Source organism: Hemitrygon akajei, chromosome 5, assembly GCF_048418815.1.
Source record: "Hemitrygon akajei chromosome 5, sHemAka1.3, whole genome shotgun sequence".
NCBI classification, from domain to species: Eukaryota; Metazoa; Chordata; class Chondrichthyes; order Myliobatiformes; family Dasyatidae; genus Hemitrygon; species Hemitrygon akajei.
This window is the reverse complement of record NC_133128.1, coordinates 180,670,572-180,689,708: the sequence shown is the minus strand read 5'-3', so window position 1 is coordinate 180,689,708 and position 19,137 is coordinate 180,670,572. Positions and strand designations below refer to the sequence as shown.

Sequence of the window (19,137 nt, the reverse complement as noted above, 5' to 3'; positions counted from 1 at the left end):
GGACATGAGGGCACGACTTCAGGATTGAAGGATGTCCATTTAGAACAGAGATTCTAAATTACTCTAGAGAAATTACTTTAATCAGAGGGTGGTAAATCTGTGGAATTTGTTGCCACGAGTGGCTGTGGAGGCCAAGTCATTGGGTGCATTTAAGGCAAAGATAGATAGGTTCTTGATTAGCCAGGGCATAAAGGTCATGGGGAGAAGGCAGGGGAGTGGGGATTACTGGAAGAATTGGATCAGCCCATGATTGAATGGTGGAGCAGACTCAATGGGCCGAATGGCCTATTTCTGCTCCTATATCTTATGGACTTATGGTAATGTGCTGTAGATTTCTGAACTGTTTTCACCTTCTCCCTGGGGCATATGTTATACTGAATGACTGAAGTACATGGGGACTGAAAGCCACCCTTTAAACCTGCTAATGTCAACAGCATGTTGGAATAAACCGGAGCATCTTGAAGAATCATACAGTTGCAAGGAGAAGTTAAAAACTCTATACACAGAGCAATGGAGATCAGGAATTGAATCTGGAATGCAGTAGCTATGCAACAGCAGATCTACTAACTGCACCAGTGTGGAGCTGAAAATATTCTATAGCGGGTAGCTGGTAGAGTGTAAGCTTTGCTCTTGCTTTAAAGTCTTAATCTCCGGACATGCTTTCCCCCATTTGTGCTATTGTATTTGAAGTGGTGGTGAATTTCACCAACAATAATCACCTTGTCTGCACTGATAGCAGCTTGTTACATATATTCACAATTGTATATGAACGCTTAGGCCTAAATCTCCTTTAAATTTGTCCCCTTACACCTTAAACATGTGGACTTTAACTCTCGACTTACTGCCCTGGGAAAAATATTTATCACTATCCACCTTATCTTTGTCCCTATTAATACTATAATCTTCATAAAGTCATTCTCAATTAAATGAGAATAAACTCACCCTAACTAATCACACCTCATAACTACAGCCCTCTATGTCATCCTTCACAGAGAAAGAGCTCCCATAATATGTTTTCCATGACCTTGTTGCAGACCTTTATTGTTTGGGAAATGCAGTGGTGTAGTACCAGACAGAATGTTTAGTTTAAAACCTCCTTTTTAACACTTCAGTGAATGAGTTGATGATGATTTGGAACTTGACTCTCCAGGTTGAAGAGTTTCACATTAATCATTAAGGAAGAATCACCCCACAAGGAGCTTGTTGAACATGCTGTGCAAAAGATTTTAAAGAGGATTGAAATGATGAAACAAGCTTATCTGATTCAAGTTTTCATTGAAATTTTGTCTATAGTGAACCCATCGATTAGAGTTATGGTTTACATATTTTCATATAGCAGATATGGAATTGAGATGAATTTCTTGTGCAAAGGATGCATATAATCCCCTTTGCTTAAAAACTTTTGTAAGGTTATAAGGTTAAAAAAAGGGACATATATTGTTAATCCTGCCACACTATATTTTCCTTGATGTTTTCACATTATGAAGATTATACTCATCGTCTTTCTCGATGGATGGAATCCACATTGCAATTTAGAGATTAGCTCTTTGACCATTAGGAGGGAGGTGTTGAGGAGGAACTTTGTGATCATTTTTCTTGTAGTAGATGGCAGAGATTTACCATAATTGGATTTGTCTCCATTTTAGAAGATGGACAACTTTATAGCATCTCTAAGGCCTCCAAGCAAGCCTCCTCTTCCTGAATGCAGGAGATGAAGTTATTCATTTGTAACATATATCAAATTTTATAAATTAAGCAGGGATGCCATCTAGTCCTGAGGCCTTCTTAATTTTAGTCGATAGTTGACCTTATCAGTCTAGGGCGATGTCAAGACCAGACTTGATAGGGTGCTGTGAGATGGAGCCAAAAGCGCCTTCATCGAAAATAAAGTCTCAGGTGAGGATTTCTTCAAAGTAAGCATTGATTGCTTCTCAGTCCTTCATAAGTTTACCTCCATTCTTGTCATAGAGGCTTGGTCCCTTGGATGTTTGGACAGCAGATAGCTTTCACAGCACTGGAGAATCTGCACATCAGTGATTAGCTAGGTCTTCTGTACTCTTTCTGCCAACTCTCTGTTCAATGGATCACAGCTGTATCTATATGTTGCTTATTAGACCATCCTTGAATGATGTACAAGTCAGGCCTAGGTAGAGTGGATGTGGAGTGGATGTTTCCTATAGAAAGTGATCCTACGACCAGAAGGCACAACCTCAGAATAGAGGGACATCCATTTCAAACAGGGATGAAGAGGAATTTCTTTAGCCAGAGGGTAGTAAATCTGTGGAATTCATGCTGTGGAGGCCAAGTCATTCTATATATTTAAAGTGGTGTTTGATAGATTCTTGATTAGTTAGGCTGTCAAAGATTACAGGGAGAAGGCAGAAGAATAGGATTGTGAGGGATAATAAATAAACCATGATGGAATTGCAGAGTAGACTTGATGGGCCAAATGGAGGATTTACTAATGGAATTGCACATGGTAAAATCAACAATTGACGTAAGTTCAAAACTTATGAATGCAAGCAATCATTCATGAAGCAGTTAAAGATGGTTGAATATACAACAGCTGTTTCTGGGGCTGCTATGATTGATTGCCAACAATTACTATCTTTTTTCCCCTGCATTATTCTGCAACCTTCGGAGTGTTTTCCTCTTGATAACTATTGACTTCAGTTTCACCAGGACTTCTTGATGTCTCATGTCATCACTTGCTATCTTGATGTCAAGGATAATCGCTGTCATTTTGGTCCATATTTTGGCTAAGGTTGAGATGATATTGGGAGCTAAGTGCTCTTGGTGAAACTGAACTGAGCATCAGTGAGGAAGTCAGTGATGAATAAGTGCCCATTGATAAACTGTTGATAGCATCTTGCAAAACTATGCTGATGATTGAGATAAAACTGTGGGACTTAAATATACTGGATTTGTTCTACTTTCTGTGTATAGAATGTACCTGAGCAATTTTCCAAAGGCGGACTACAAGAGACCATAGATGCTGGAATACGGAGCAAAAAAAAACAGTTGCTGGAGGAACTCAATGGGTCAGGCAGTAGAGGCAAAGAGATAATCAACATTTTGTGGTGAAGCCCTGTATCAGGACTCCAAATTTATTAAAGTAGATGCAATACACACAGAATGCTGGAGGAACTCAGCAGGCCAGGCAGCCTGAAACGTCAGCTGTACTTTTTTCCATAGGTGCTGTCTGGCCTGTTGAGTTCCTCCAGCATTTTGTGTGTGTTGCTTGGATTTCCAGCATCTGTAGATTTTCTCTTGTTTGTTACTAATATAGATAACAGTTTTGTAACTATTAAAACTGCTTGGTTAGAGAAGTGGTTAGTTCTGGAGTGCACTGTAGCTGTTTAGTCTCAGGAGCTTTCATGTATTTAATGCTCTCAGTTGCTTCAGGATGTGACATTTAGTGGGAATAACCAAGTTCAATTTATTTCAGTTTGTGTCTTTTGGAAAATCTTATGAATGAACCCCTTGGCTCCTGCTTTTACTTATTTGTAAATGCTCACTTTCTTTGATTGAGTACGTGTGTAATTCATTCAGTGTTGATGGCTGGAAATTTGCTCCAATGAAATTGGCAGATTTGGTCCGGACAAATGTGACCCCATTTAATGTGACTTGTATAGACATCAAGATTTCAAGTTGATTTAACAATACAGCTCTTCTGGAAGTGGGATCACATTATCGTAATAGTGTGTGTCTGTAATGGCCTGGGTTAATCAGATCCAAAAGACCCAAACCAATTCAAGTGTGTGTCCAGGAAATGTGGAAATATGCATACATGGACAACAAAGTAACTTAAGCCTACTTTATTAACATAAAATAGAAGGCACAAAATAAACCACACAAAATGCTACATAGTAAGTTACAAAGATTTCCACAAAGATTTCAGGACTCGTGATTCATAGTCCCTACTTGATTGTTGCTGTTCTCCGGGGAATTCTGAATTTCAACTTGTGAAATCACCCTGGGTCCATCCTAGGCACCGATCGCGATCCCTTAGTCTAGCTGAAGTCCCAAGAACGAAGCAAATCAGTGGTTCAATCCACAAGTATAGCGAGACACACAGAGACAAACTATTTGATCTTTTGTTCTCATGCCGTTGTGCCTGAGGCCAGAAAGAATCCAGCCACTATAAACAAACATTTAACAAACCTACAATGTTTAACTTGTATAGACACCTTAAATGCTGTAAGCTCACACAGAGTTAAAGTGTCACTTGGAATTGTTCAGACTTTCATCTAATACATTTACAAAATTTAGTACTCCACATTTTATGTGACTTGTATAGACATCAAGATTTCATGCTGATTTAACAAAATGGATCTTTTGGAAATGGGATCACATGATCAGAATAGTGGGTGCCTTAGCTAGAAATATTTGATACTGGGCAAATTAAGTCATATGTATACCATTCATCAACACTAAATAATTACCTGATTTCTAGATAACATTATCCCATAAATGACTTCCCTTTAAGACTTTCTTTCACAGAACAGAGTTTAGAATAAAATCAATTAATAAGAGAAATGTGTGAAAAATAGATTATTGCTGAGAAAATAATAAAGTACTTGTTCCAGATTGATCATTGGAGATTATGGGACACATTTCAATATAAGAGAGAACGCTGGAAGATTTTGCTTCAAAGCTGGGCCCGAGACAAGAAAGACCTACTGACAAAGACGATGATGATATTTGCTGAAGCCTGTATTGCTCATGAAGCTGAGATGATACAAGCATATGACAGACAGAAGCAGCGACAAATCTGTGCTGAATTAAACAAAAAGGTATGCAGAAATATTGATTCATAGAGACATTAAAATATGATTGTAGTGCTAAATTGAGGAATTAGTAGATATTTATTTTACAAAATTTTTTAATATACTCTTATATCTTGTCACCTTGTCAACTTGTCTCCCAATTCATCATCCTTCAATTGTGGGTGAGCTTCGGATGATGCGTGTTTTGCTCAAATTACGCTTGAGCTGGTGGCATATCCATTATGTGGTGCTTCTACCTTTACTGAACTCTATTTTGAAGAAGAGGAAAGTGATTTTAATGTGAACATTCAAAGGTGTGAACTTCTATTGTCATTAATACTGTGGCCGTTCTATCCAGGTTCAACAAATGCGTGCACAACAGGAAGAAATGGCTAGACTGGAAGCTGTTATAGCTGCTGAGAAAAAAGAGAGAGAAATAGAGCAACATAAAAAAGAAGTAGAAAAGGAAATGTGCCATAGAGCTATCAATAAAGAAAAGGTAGGTGGTTTGTACATTGCAAATTGTTAACTAGTAATCTGGCAGCTTTCTTTCCCTTTTTAAATTACTGTATGAAATGATGTATAGCTAATTGCAATGTGCTTCTTTACATATCCTCAGTGACTCAAACAAATAGAGCATTGAGATTAATATAATTAATATCTATCTTAATTATGTTTAGGCTCATTCAGAAGATTAAGATGCATGGAATTCATGGTGAATAAGCCCTTTGATTTCAGAATTGGTTTGAAGACATAGGGTAGTGGTTGATAAAATTTATTCTGGCTAGAGATTGGAATTAGTGGTGTTCCACAGGGATCTGTGCAGGGATTCTGCTGTTTATGATATATATATAAATCACCAGGATAAAAATGTAGATGGATAGGTTAACAAGATCACAGATGATAAAAAAAGATTGGTGGTGGTGTGGATAATTTAGAAGATTGCCAAAGGACACAGCGAGATATAGATCATTTGAAGATATTGGCAGAGGAATGGCAGATGGAATTTAACCTGGCTAACGTAAGGCATTGAACTTTGGGAGATCTAATGTGAAGGGGCAGTACACTGTTCATGGCAAGAATCCTAACGGTGTACAATAGCATCTTGGGGTCCAGGTCCATAGCTCCCTGAAAGGAGCTATCCAGCTTGTAAGGGAGGCAAAGAATGTGTGTTGTATGTTTGACTTCAGTAGTCGAAACTTCTTATTCTAAAAGGTATGTATTTAATACTAACAGGCATGGTAAATTCAAAGAAAATATGTGGGGCAAGTTTTTTACATAAAGAATGGTAGGGACCTGAAATGCATTACCAGGGTTTTTGGTGCATGCAATTACAATAGAGATGTTCAAGCAGCTCTTAGACAGGCACATGAATGTGCAAATAATGGAAGTGATAAGGACATTGTGTAAACTGAAAGGATTAGTTTAATTTGGCATTTAATTACTAGTTTAAATAGCTTGGCACAGCATTGTGGTCTGAAGGGCCTGTTCCTGTGTTGTACACTTCTCTGTTCTACATTACAAGTGTTATAGTTGCAGACTGTGTAATTCAGTTTTGATTTTACCTGTCACCTATGAATATGTACTTCAAATCAGACAACTGTGTAAATAATGAAGAATGATAAACCTGGTTGTTTGTATCTGTTTGCAGCTCTGCTCATGTTTGCCTTGTTTCTGGTCCCATAATTTGCTATACCATTTCATGCTGTATTACACACTGAAGGATCAAGAAGAAATGCAAACACATTTTTGTGATATTCATCTTTTTTTTTATTTTGAAGAGATTAAATGCCTTCTTTTTCCACTTTTCCATAAAGTAAAATTGTTTCAGCTTCCAAAAATTAAAATATTCATCTCTTTGCCTTTAGATAGAGCGATGTCATGCTGAGAAGCAATGTAGAAGGGAAACCTTAGAACAAAGATACCAACAGCGACTTGAAGAACTGAAAAGTGAAATGGCTAAGCAAGCAGAAACAGACAGGGAAAGGTGTGTATGAATTCCAAACCCTACATTTAAACATTCTCTTCCACCAATTGATTTCCATAACTTTACGGAACTACAGATTATTTTCACTATCATGAACTGCAATACACCAGATTTCAAACGTGTCTACTTTTTAAGAGGAATAAGAATAACAAAAATGTGAAAGTGTTATTCTGTGGCAAAAAGTTGATATTCTGAGAACTGATTAAATTCAGAGTAGGGTGCTATTCTTTGAGTCCTTCAATTACCCTCTATTGCTGATGTTTGGATGTGTATTAAATTTACTTGTGGCACAAGAATATTGAAGAAAGTATTTGAGAGAGAAAGATCAAGCAGTATATGGAAGGTGAGGGGCTCATCCAAGAAAGGGAGAAATGAGGATAAAGGTAAATGAAAATTGAGACAGTCTCATCAGGTGGACTTATGTAATTTTATACGTTTGTTTCATTCTTAACATTTTCTCCAAAGACATGGTAATTTTATTTTAATGCAATAATAAAAAGACCAAAAATAGAATAGTGATTTGCTTGAGCACATACATACATAACCTAATAGACTGGAAAACAATCTATTGACTACCACAAAATTCACACTGAAGATGTGGTGAACCATGTTTAATAATGGCACATATTCACAAACTCTAAAATAAACAAGCCAGAAAAGCACACTATTGATTTCTGTAATTTATGCAATAACCAGTGAAAGAGAAATGACAAATTCAGGAGCACATCTGATTAAATAGCATGCTTCATTAATTTTCACTTACCAAAGACAATCTGAGGTCTCTTGCTTTGTCAGCCAAATTTTATTAAAGCAAAATTTTAATAAAGGAATTATATTAAGAGGGATTTCAATTATCAATTACTTTAACCAATAAGGTTTAAAAATTTGTTAATGAGTACCGATAAGCCTGAACCAGGAAGTATTAGTTAGCATTTCATGTCCAATCAGATACAGAAAATAAAATGACAGAGTGAAAATAAATTTTTTTTAAAAAAATGTTGGAAATACTTAGCTGTTCAAAATAGCATATGCAGGGAAGGAAACAGATTGAAAGATTGTTCATCAGGGAAAGAAAAATGAGTTTAAAAGAGCAATAGAAGATTCTAAAAGTAAGGGCAAAATAAATGTCAGTCAAATTTTAAAATATCGACACTAATTAACATATGATGAAATATGTGTGGTACATTGACACAACTAATACTGTTGTAACCTCATAGCTCAGTAACCCAGACCCAGTTAGTGCTGTCTGTGTGGAGTTTGCATGTTCTTCCTGTGAAGGCTTGTCCCCTTGTGGGTGCTTTGGTTTCCTCCCATATTTCTAAAATGTGCCGATAGGTAGGTTAGTTGGCCACTGAATAGTGACTGTAGCGTATAGATGAGTGGGGAAAAGTGAATGGAAATGAAGGGAGGATAGCATGTGTTGAGATATTATTGCGTATGTGATAGTGAATGCTGACATGGTGGGTCTGCTTCTGTGCTGTATTTCTCTATGATTTCTTTGATATGAAATATGAATTTGCTTAGCAGTATTTAAGATTTATTGAATTTGCTCCTGTTTTATCATTTGAAGTTTCTATTTACGCTCATTAAACTGAATATTGTGAACCTTACTTTATTTTTACTGCAAAATCTGATCTATTGTTTGAAGCTGGCAATAGATTATTAGATAACAATTTGGAAGCCGGCACTACCCATCACAGCCAGGCTCCTGATATCAATTTGAAATCCAACAGAGCAGTTTATTGGTAATGTAGCCATTACCAAGTTAAAGTGCAACACATCTAAGATCTATGGACAAACAATAGTTCAGTTGTTTAGACTACTTTGATAGTATGTTGTGCTACAATACTGCAATTGTGTCCAGATAAGAAACATTTGCTGCATAATAACACATTACAAAAGGGATTTGTGTACGATTGGAGTAAGAGAATGCTAATTAGGCACCAAATCCACTAGAAGAGAGCAATCAGATCCAGGCAGGAGCAAGTACCCCAAAGCACAGTTGTCAACAATAAATACCAACCATTTGATTTCATTTGATGAAACTGCTTCCTGGCAAAACACGCACAGTTGTTTTGATCACCTGGAACTTTCCCTTGTATTTCTCAACTAATAAGCTTTTCCTATAAATAGGAATGAATTACCAGAGAAGGGTGAAAACACGATATATAAAGTAATTTTGTTGAAAATACCTGCATCCCTCTATCCTTGTGGCAAATATATTTGATGTACTAGATCTATTTAAATTTAAAATAAGATTGTATTTTAGGTTCTGACAAAGCTGGGCTTGGCAGGATGCTAAAGCTTACTCTCTCCAATAGGGCTATGATGAGAAACTGTGGCATGGGTAGTTTTGATCTGCTGTTTGTCGCTATCAATTGGTCAATTTATTCTTCTTTTGTGCTTATGATTCATGGATTTTATATTGTGTTTTTTATCGCTTGTTCCTTCTTTTTTCCTCACTGTTTTTACTCATATAACAACCTATAACTCAGCCCACTTCAAAACTGTTTTTCCTTAGAGTGCACTCCTCCACAGCAGGGTTATTAATAAGTGTCAACTCTATGTTGGATTGTTAATAGGGTGAAATACAGACAGGAGCTGTTGCAGACTCGTCTTCAAGAAAAGAAGGCAATCATTCTGAAGAAAATGCAAGAAGAAGAGGAACATCAGAAGTATCTTGATGCCTACTGGCAAAAGGTACATATTTATAATTCCTGACCACTCCATGGGACCTAGATGAAGGAGTAGACTCAAGAATTAAATCAGAAGGGGGTATGGGATCGTTTTGGCAGAGAAGATTAAGAAGAATCCAAAAAGATTTTATAAGTATATTAGAAGGAAAAGAGTAACTAGGGTAAGAACAAGATCCTTCAATGACCAAATTAGGTATCTTTGTGTAAAGCTGCAAGAAATGGGTGAAACCTCAGTGAATATTTCTTCACTGTTTTTACCATGGAGTTAAACATTTGGAACTTAAGATAGTTAAATAGGGGATGCCTTAAGGATAGTTCACATTACTGCTGGGGTGTACCAGTTTGAGGTAGGATGCAGGGGTGATGATAGAAAGTTGCTTTTTGGACTGAAGGCTTTCTAGTGATGTTCTTTAGAGGGCAGTGCTAGGCCCATTGCTATTTCTCATCTACATCAACCATTTGGATGAGAATGTACAAGGCATGGTTTGTAAGCTTGTAGATTACACTAAAATAGGTGGTGTAACTAGTGAAGCTGGTTATCAGGAATCAGCAAAAAGATGTTATTATCAATGCACATTGACTGTTGTCTCTCTGTAAGAAAGCCAAAGATAAGTTGCAGAGGAGGCCCAGGTTCTTGAAACTTGATTTTTAGTAGTGAAGGATGGATGCTGTTGAATGCTGAGCTGCAATCGATAAACAGTAGTCTGAGCTTTGCTTTGCAGAAGTCGGAAGGTGTTGAATCATTGTGTGTCGAACTAAGGAACTGCAAGGTTAAAGAGACCTTGATGGGAGCTATATACAGAACCCCAAACTGTAGGAAGGGTGCGGTCTACAAATTACAACATAATATAGAAAATACATGCCAAAGGAACAATGTCACAATAGTCATGGGGGATTTCAATATGCAGGTAGATTGAGAAAATCAGATTGGTACTAGGATCCCAAGAGGGGGAATTTCTAGAATGCCGTCAAGATAACTTTTTAAAACAGTTCATGGTTGAGCCCGCTAGGGAGTCAGTTATTCTGGATTGGGTGTTGTGTAATGAACCAGAATTGATTAGAGAGCTTAAGGTAAAAGGACCCTTGGGAGAAAGTAATCATAACATGATCAAACACGAGGAAATCTGCAGATGCTGGAAATTCAAATGACACACACAAAATGCTGGTGGAACGCAGCAGGCCAGGCAGCATCTATAGGGAGAAGCGCTGTCGACGTTTCGGGCCGAGACCCTTCATCAGGACTAACTGAAAGGAAAGATACTAAGAGATTTGAAAGTAGTGGTCTTCTCAAATTCACCCTGGATGATCAAATTCACCCTGGAATTTGAGAAAAAGCTAAAGTCAGATGCATCAGTTTTACAGTGGAGTAAAGAGGAAATGGCCAAAATGGATTGGAAAAGAACACTGGCAGGAGCGGCGGCGAGGCACAATGACTGGAATTTCTGGAAGAAATTTGGAAGGCATACGATATATACATCCCAAAGTATTCAAGATGACAAAACCATGGTGAACCAGAAAAGTCAAAGCCAAGATAAAAGCCAAAGAGGGGGCAGATAAAAGAGCAAAAATTAGCGGGAAGTTTGGAGGATTGGGAAGATTTTAAAAACTAACAGAAGGCAACTAAAAGAACTCATTAAGAAAGAAAATATGGAATATGAAGGTAAGCTAGCTAATAATTTTTAAAATGCTAGAGAGGTAGTAATGGGAAACAAGGAAATGGTGGATGAACTAAATAAATATTTTTCATCAGTCTTCACTGTGGAAGTCACCAGGAGTATGGTGGAAGTTCCAGAGTGTCAAGGGCATGAAGTGTTTGTAGTTGCCAACACTAGGGAGAAGGTTCTTGAGAAACTGAAAGGTCTGAAGGTAGATAAATCACCTGGACCAGATGGTATACACCTCAGAGTTCTGAAAGAAGTGGCTGAAGAGACTGTAGAGGCATTAATAATGATGTTTCAAGAACCACTAGATTCTGGAATAGTTCTGGAAGACTGAAAAATTTTAAATGTCACTCTACTTTTCAAGAAAGGAGATAGGCCTAAGAAAGGAAATTATAGGCCTGTTAGTCTGACCTCAGTGGTTGGGAAGATGTTGGAGTCGCTGGTTAAGGATGTGGTCTCAGGATACTTGGAGGCACACACTAAAATAGGAGGTAGTCAGCATGGTTTCTTCATGGGAAAATCTTGCCTGACAAATCTGTTGGAATTCTTTGAAGAAATAACAAGCAGATTAGACAAAGGAGAATCAGATGATGTGTACCTGGATTTTCAGAAGGCATTTGACATGGTGCCATACATGAGGCTGCTTAACAAGCTATGAACCAGTGGTATTACAGGAAAGATTCTATCATGGATAAAGCAGTGGCTGATTGGCAGGAGGCAAAGAGTGGGAATGAGCCTTTTCTGGTTGGTTTCCGGTGACTAGTGGTGATCGACAGTAGTCTGTGTTGGGACTGCTTCTTTTTACATTATATGTCAATGATTTGGATGATGGAATTGATGGCTTTATTGAAAAGTTTGCAGACTATACAAAGATAGGTGGAGAGGTAGGTAGCTTTAAGGAAATAGAAAGGCAACAGAAGGACTTAGATAAGGAGAATGGGCAAAGAAGTAGCAGATGGATTGCAGTGTTTGGAAGTGTACTGCACTTTGGTAGAAGAAATAAAAGGGCAGATCATTTTCTAAATAGACAGAAAATTCAAAAATCTGAGGTGCAAAGTGATTTGGGAGTTCTTGTGCAGGATTCCCTAAAAGTTAATTTGTAGGTAGAGTCTGTGGTGAGGAAGGCAAATGCAGTGTTAGCATTCTTTTCAAGAGGACTAGAATATAAAAGTAAGGATGCAATGTTGAGGCTTTATAAAGCACTATTGAGACTTTACTTGGAGTATTATCAGCAGTTTTGGGCACCTTGTCTTTGGAAGAATGTGCTGACACTGGAGGCAGTTCAAAGGAGGTTCACGATAATGATTCTGGTCTCAGTTGACATTTTGGAGTTCTGTTTAGTTGAGTTCCAGGCCTTAAAACATCTCTAGTCTTTTCACAGTCAACACATTGGACTAGTTAGTTGTCCTAAATCTGAAATTAATAACCACCTGCAATTTTACTGTGCATTTTATTGCACAAATTAATCAGAATTTATTCTGAAATAGGGTTGCTTCAGCTTTGCATTCAATGGCTACAATAGTTGGCCAAATAGACCACAAGCAAGCTGTTTTGTTGACCTTCCTTGAATGTTACTAATTAGATGCAGGAAGAATCATGCTACCAGATATTAGCTTACCACTTAGGAAGTGAGCTGAGATTAATTGGCTGGCTCACTGAGCCAAAGGCAATAGATAAGTTTGAGAAGTGATGGTGGCTAGAATTATAACAATGTTGGTGTTTGTGAACCAGCAATTTTAACAATCACAGTATGGAACTGAGAAGCACATTCCTGTGGCTTTTGTCCTTAGAGTCAGTTAAGAACGCATATTACCTTGTGCTTCATGTTTTGGTGTCATATTTAACATTACTTTAGGGACCACTGATATGGCTCCTGTACACTGACCTTGATCTAATTTGGCAGTCTAAACAGGAATTCAGCCTCCAACTTATACAAACAATGGAACTGATTGTCTGCTTTGGAGGGCACCTTGAATTAATATTAGGTACCCTAATCAAAGTGGTGTTCACTCAGTGGACTAAATGTTTGCCTATTCCATGGTTTGTTGAACCTCCCAACCATTGAGCACATCTACTTGAAACATTCCCATAGAAAAGCAGAATCCATCATCAAAGATCCTCACCACCCAGGCCATGCCCTTTTCTCACTGCTGTCATCAGTTAGAAGGTACAAGAGCCTCAGGACTCGCATCACAAGGTTACTACCCCTCAACCATCAGGCTCTTGAACAAAAAGGGTTAACTACACTTATTCTATTTCTGGTGTTCCCACAACCGATAGTCTCATTTTAAGGACTCTATCTTGTTATTTCATGCCCTTATTATTTATTGCTATTTGTTTATATTTGTATTGATCCTATTTAGAATTACTATTCTATAGATTTGCTAAGTATGCCCGCAGGAAAAAGAATCTCAGTGTTGTATGTGTTGACATGTATACACTCTGATAATAAATTTTACTTTGCACTTTGTACTTTTGTACCTTGTTTTGAATAGATTTATTCTGCTCATATTATATGATTACTTCAGAAGCAAATTCAAATATGTAACTCAGTCAATAATATTTACCTTCAAGACAATTTGCAATAATATTTCCAGTAAACTTTAGTATATTCACTAATCACTAATTGTGATTCATCCGCTGTTTTCATAGTTTGCTGTTACAGCAGAGGCCGATCCTGTCCGAACGATGAGTAACACAGAAGCATCTAAAGCTCGGTTTGGATTTGTAGCACAAGAAGAAGCGTTGCCCCAAAAACCACTATATCATTTATGTACATACACTGACAAACAGGTACAATGTGATTACATTTGCTTTATAATATTAGCTGCTTGCTGAGGGTGCCTTTCAGCTCCAGGGCATCCACTAAAATTAAATAACAGGTTTTGTTTTTAAAATTTTTCTCATTTTTTATGATATCATAGAATTGTTGTGGTACAGAAGGAAGCCATTTATTCCATTCAGTCAATACTGCTTTCTGATAGAGAAATTCTGCAAATCCTGTTTCCTGTTCTTCCTCTGGAAATTATTCTCTCTTAAGTGTCCACATCTTTCTCCTTTGAAAGCATCAGTTAATTCAATTTCTACAGCCAGATGCAAAGGTGTGAAAGGTGATGCAATGGACTTAAAAGAGCAGAGTGAAGCAGTTAGATATCTTCATATCAAGGAGGAGATGAATGTGACATTGTTTTCATTATTCTTAATCTCACAAAATCATTAAACTTTTTTGATATTGAAGTTAGAATCAGGGGATCAGGTACTTGCTTTTGAATACCAGGCTGACATATCATTCTTGGTGTTGGCTGCAAGCTTCCTCCTCATGCTAATTGAAAGCACAATCTCATTTCAAGCCCTTTTAACTGTCAACATGATATCTTGTAAGTTATTTGTGAAATGATTTGTCTCATTTTTTAACTGCATTGTATTTGTGGTTTCTAAATGACAATAAACTGAATCTGAATCTGAAATGGGAGACAGCCTTCGTTCAATCACCTTTTTCATCATCTTTTTTATAATTAGTAAGGCCATGAACAACTACCGGTAACTACATTAGGAAACTATGTTTGTGACTCTGAAAAAATCCAATGGAAGTATTTGGCCTCATATTCTTATAAGAACACCTCATGTCCCTATCCATGTAAGTCAGAGGGATTCTAGTAAGTCATAGGAATTCATTTCTATGTTTTGTCATGCATGAAATAGGTTTTGTATGGGTTATATAATCAATGCTGGAAAACTGGAAAGTACAGCATTTGGATGCTGTATTTATGGCACTTTTATCATTTAGATGAGGAAATGAGAAGTGTATTTAAACATATAATCACAGTACAGATTAATATCACCAAATGTGATGTAGGCTTCCAGATTATAACTGTTTAATTAGCATAGTCAGAGCTTCCTCTTCCTATAGTATTCTGCCATAAGGTGCAGTGAGTTTTCTTTTGTCTGAATAAACAACCATTATTTATTTTTAAGCACTTAGATATGCTGGTTTTAGCACTGGTCAACTCTATTAAAGTGAACTGTGCTTGCACTGACCTATTGGATAGTGCCAGAATTTCATCCTATAAATTGATGACTCAAATTAATTTTTTGTTGGTAGTATTCCAATTGTAATAGTTAACCATAAACCAAAAATATCATTTATTTCTGAACAGATAGTATCTGACCCTCGTATTCGAATTGAACATGCACTGCGAGAAGCAGGACTTCACAATACATTTTATGCAAGAGAAGTTTTATCAAGTATCCCTCCAGCAAGACCTCCAAGAAGAGATATGGAATCTACTATTTTTAAGGACTGATTTTCCTTAAGGTTTGTCACACTTTCAGCATGACCATTTTACTATACAAAGTAGAATCTAAATTACTCTTTTTTTGTTGTACATTATTTACAGAGTACGTTGGCCACTTCTTCTAAAAGATCATTATTTGAGAACTTAAGTTGCGAACAATAGATTACCACTGAAAAAAGTTATAGTATGAAACCATTTTAAAAGTAGTCTATGTATAGGTTATGTAGAGCTGATTATGATTCAAGAGATCGTGATTCAAATTTATTTGTCACGTGTACATGGCAAATGCATCGTGAGAACAGCCTTCAAGGGTCCTGCAACAGTGAGATAGAATCTGTCCTTGAGTCTGATGGTATGTGCTTTCAGTCTTTTTAATCTTCTGCCTGATGGAAAGATGGAGAAGAGAGAATGCCCAGGGTGGGTGGGAACTTTGATTATGCTGGCTACATTGCAGAGGCACTGAGAAGTATGTAGACAGAGACCATGGAGGGGAGGCTGGTTTCCATGATGTGCAGAGCTGTGCCTACAACTCTCTGCAGTTTCTTGTGGTCTTCACAGAATAGTTGCCATACCAAGCCATGACACATCCAGATAGGATGGTTTCTATGGTGCATCAATAAAAATTGGTGAGGGTGGACAGGTTAGCCTCCTCAGAATGTAGGGGCACTGGTGAGCATTCTTGGCTGTAGCATCTACATGGTTAAATCGGGGCAGGCTATTGGTGATGTTTACTTTAAGGAACTTTAAGCTTTTAAACCCCTCAGCCTCAGCACCATTGATATAGATAGAAGCATGTGCACTGTCCCCGTTCAAAAGTGAATAACTAGCTCGGTTGTTTTGCTGGCACTGGAGGAAAGGTCATTATTATAACACCATGTCATCACGTTCTCTGCCTCCTTTCTGTATTCTGATTTATCACTGTTTGAGATATAGCTCACTACAGTGGTATCATCTGCAAACTTGTCGAGGGAATTAGAGCAGAATCTGATTTGATTAGCGAGCTGAGGACACCCTGATGGGGTGCGAGTGTTGATAATGGTGGAGATGTTGCTGCTTATCCTTACTGATTGTGAACTGTTGGTTAGGATCAAGATAGCAAATGTTTACAAACAGATTTCAAATACAACCTTAAGAAGAGAAGTGAAATAGTTATGTGGTATAAAGACTGGAGACAGCTGTCAATAATATTCTCCGTGAATTGTTGAAATGAGGGGAATCATCTGATAGGCTATAGTAGATAGGATTGTTTTTTTTTATTGAATAATGTACAGTATTCTAGAAACATACATAAAGAAAACACCAAAGAGGTAATGGTATTTTTTCTGTAATGGATGGACCATTAAAAAAGGAAAACAATGATCTAATTGCTGCCAGCTGTTACAGCATCATAGTTAAGTAAGAATGGGAAAGTGAACTGGGCACTGATCGCTTAGGCATGAGAAATGAAATTTGGGGAGAGGGTAAGTTAAGGTGTTTTGCTCCCTCTAAGTTAGAATTGGGACACGTGGCACCAGCATTTGCTCTCCAGCCCTGGAGCAGTTCCATCAGCCCATTGGCTGTCCGTCACTAGTGGGGTGGGCTGATCCAGACAGTTTACTCTGCTGAATGATTTACCCACTCTGTGATGACTGACCCCTGACAAGGGACTGCACACTTCACTCCCTTGCCCTCTGTGTGCTCTCCATCTCATCAATGCTGCATCTCTTTGGATCCCCTTTTGTCTTTGTTCTAGATCAGAACAGAGAGAGTTGGAACAGGGGATTAATTGTAATTGATGGTCCAGGTTATAAGATGAATAGAAGTATATCATTGAAACTGCAACTTTTGCCAATCAACCATCTACTATGTCCTTATTGATTCTCACTGGCATATGCTGTCTAACACTATCATCCTTAGTGGCATGTTTAAACCCACCCCTACCCCAACACTGTTGCAGTGAGTGACTGAAGCGGACCCAAGTGCAGGACACCGACACATAGGTAGCATTAACAGAAGTGTGTTTATCGTAGTTGCAAGGAAAGCTGGGGAGCAAGGATTAGCTGCTTACGTAGACGTGAACGTTGGACAACAAACAGGATGAGCTTACACACAGAGCCTAGACTTGAACTCGGACACAGAGCCTGGACTTGGACTTGGACTCAGACATGGAGCCTGGACTTGGACTTGGACTCAGACATGGAGCCGACACTCGAACCTTGGACACGGAGCTGGGACTTGAACCTTGGACACAGAGCCGGGTCTCAAACTTGTAACAACAAAACCAAACAATGACAGATGATTCGTATCTTGACTCGGAGTAGCAGCAAACAGCCTGCAATCCTCAGCTGGACACGAGACAACGGAACCAAACAACGACAGACAATTCATATCTTGACTCGGAGTAGCGGCAAACAGCCGGCAATTCTCAGCTGCCCACGAAAACGACAGAATTTGTATCTTGACTCGGAGTAGCGGGAAACGGTTTGCAAAACTCAGCTGGACACGAAAACGACAGAATTCCCAAAGCAACCCCAGGCACCGAAGCAACTTAGAGTCCACTATTCTCGGCGGCCCCGAATGTGCATTGCTGCTCTGGCTGAGGTGACAGACCAGCCCCAAGTAGATGTAAGCCGAAGTTTTTATGCTGCTGGTTTGTATGAAAACCAGTTGCCCTAAGAGCCAGGTAGAACACAGGGAAAAGGAAATTCACAGAAATGAGGACTCAACGGACTGGACCGTGACAGACAACATCCCTGCAACTATACCCGGCTTTACCAATGACTTCTAATTCTCCATTCACATAATTCTGACCTATGGTGTCACCCCTGCACACAGTTTTACTGTTGATAACTGTGATTTTAGATGCTGCTAACTTAAATATAAAATAAACTTGAATGCTTGAGTGAGACATTGAATTAGTCAAGGTACAGTACAATGTAGAAAAGTGACGTCAATGATGAAGAGTAAATAGATCTTCTAAGACTGATGGAAAGAGCAGAATTTTTCCTTCTGCCTCATATTCAGATAAGTCATTGCCTTTTTGATTGGCATGTGCTCTAATAACTGCTTACTGTATGTAAGATGAATGACCTCAATGTAAACAGTTTTGAAGACATGACCTCCATTATATGTTAAGACCTGTTATTCATAAGTACAAAGGGATGATTATTTCCTTCAGACTTGGGCAAGGGGCATTTTTTTGACCTTATCCAGTGTGACAATGCATATGACTGAATATTGCATCTTTCTGTACCAAATTTAGTTCTTTTATACAATAACCACTTTGCCTTCTGTGTCTGTTTGAATCCCTTTTTAATGGGATTGAATCTGAAAGGTTTTGAGCAATCTAATTTTTTTTAGTTTTCAAATGTTATATGATTTATGGACAGGAATTTCATAAACATCCTACTGATGTATATTGTATATTGTACATCAAGAAAGACCACAACTTCAATAGATAGATGGTGGAGAGTATATTGACTGGCTGCATTATGGCCTGGTACGGAAACACTAATGCCCCTGAAAGGAAAATCCTACAAAAAGTAGTCTACAGACCAGTCCATCACAGGAAAGCCCTCGCTACCACTGAGCACATCTACTTGGTGTTGCCGCAGGAAAGCGGCGTCCATTGTCAAGGACCCCCATCACCCAAGACATGCTCTCTGCTTACTGTTGCCATCAAGAAAAAGGTACAGGAGCCTCAGGACTCACACCACCAGGTCCAGAACAGTTATTACCCATCAACCATTA

The 19,137-nt window shown here is 38.2% G+C and overlaps 1 protein-coding gene across 1 annotated transcript in view; it reads left to right on the top strand.

Annotated features, from left to right (window-relative positions):
- The window catches only part of LOC140728520 (coiled-coil domain-containing protein 148-like), a 103,526-nt gene extending 84,942 nt beyond the window's left edge, over positions 1-18,584 (top strand). Inside the window, exons 10-16 of the mRNA XM_073047359.1 lie at positions 4,590-4,796; positions 5,128-5,268; positions 6,638-6,756; positions 9,339-9,456; positions 13,766-13,906; positions 15,271-15,428; positions 17,418-18,584. Coding sequence (XP_072903460.1) covers positions 4,590-4,796; positions 5,128-5,268; positions 6,638-6,756; positions 9,339-9,456; positions 13,766-13,906; positions 15,271-15,417 — 873 coding nt within the window. The 3' untranslated portion in view covers positions 15,418-15,428; positions 17,418-18,584. The remainder of the gene's footprint in view (positions 1-4,589; positions 4,797-5,127; positions 5,269-6,637; positions 6,757-9,338; positions 9,457-13,765; positions 13,907-15,270; positions 15,429-17,417) is intronic.
- Positions 18,585-19,137: the final 553 nt, after the last annotated feature.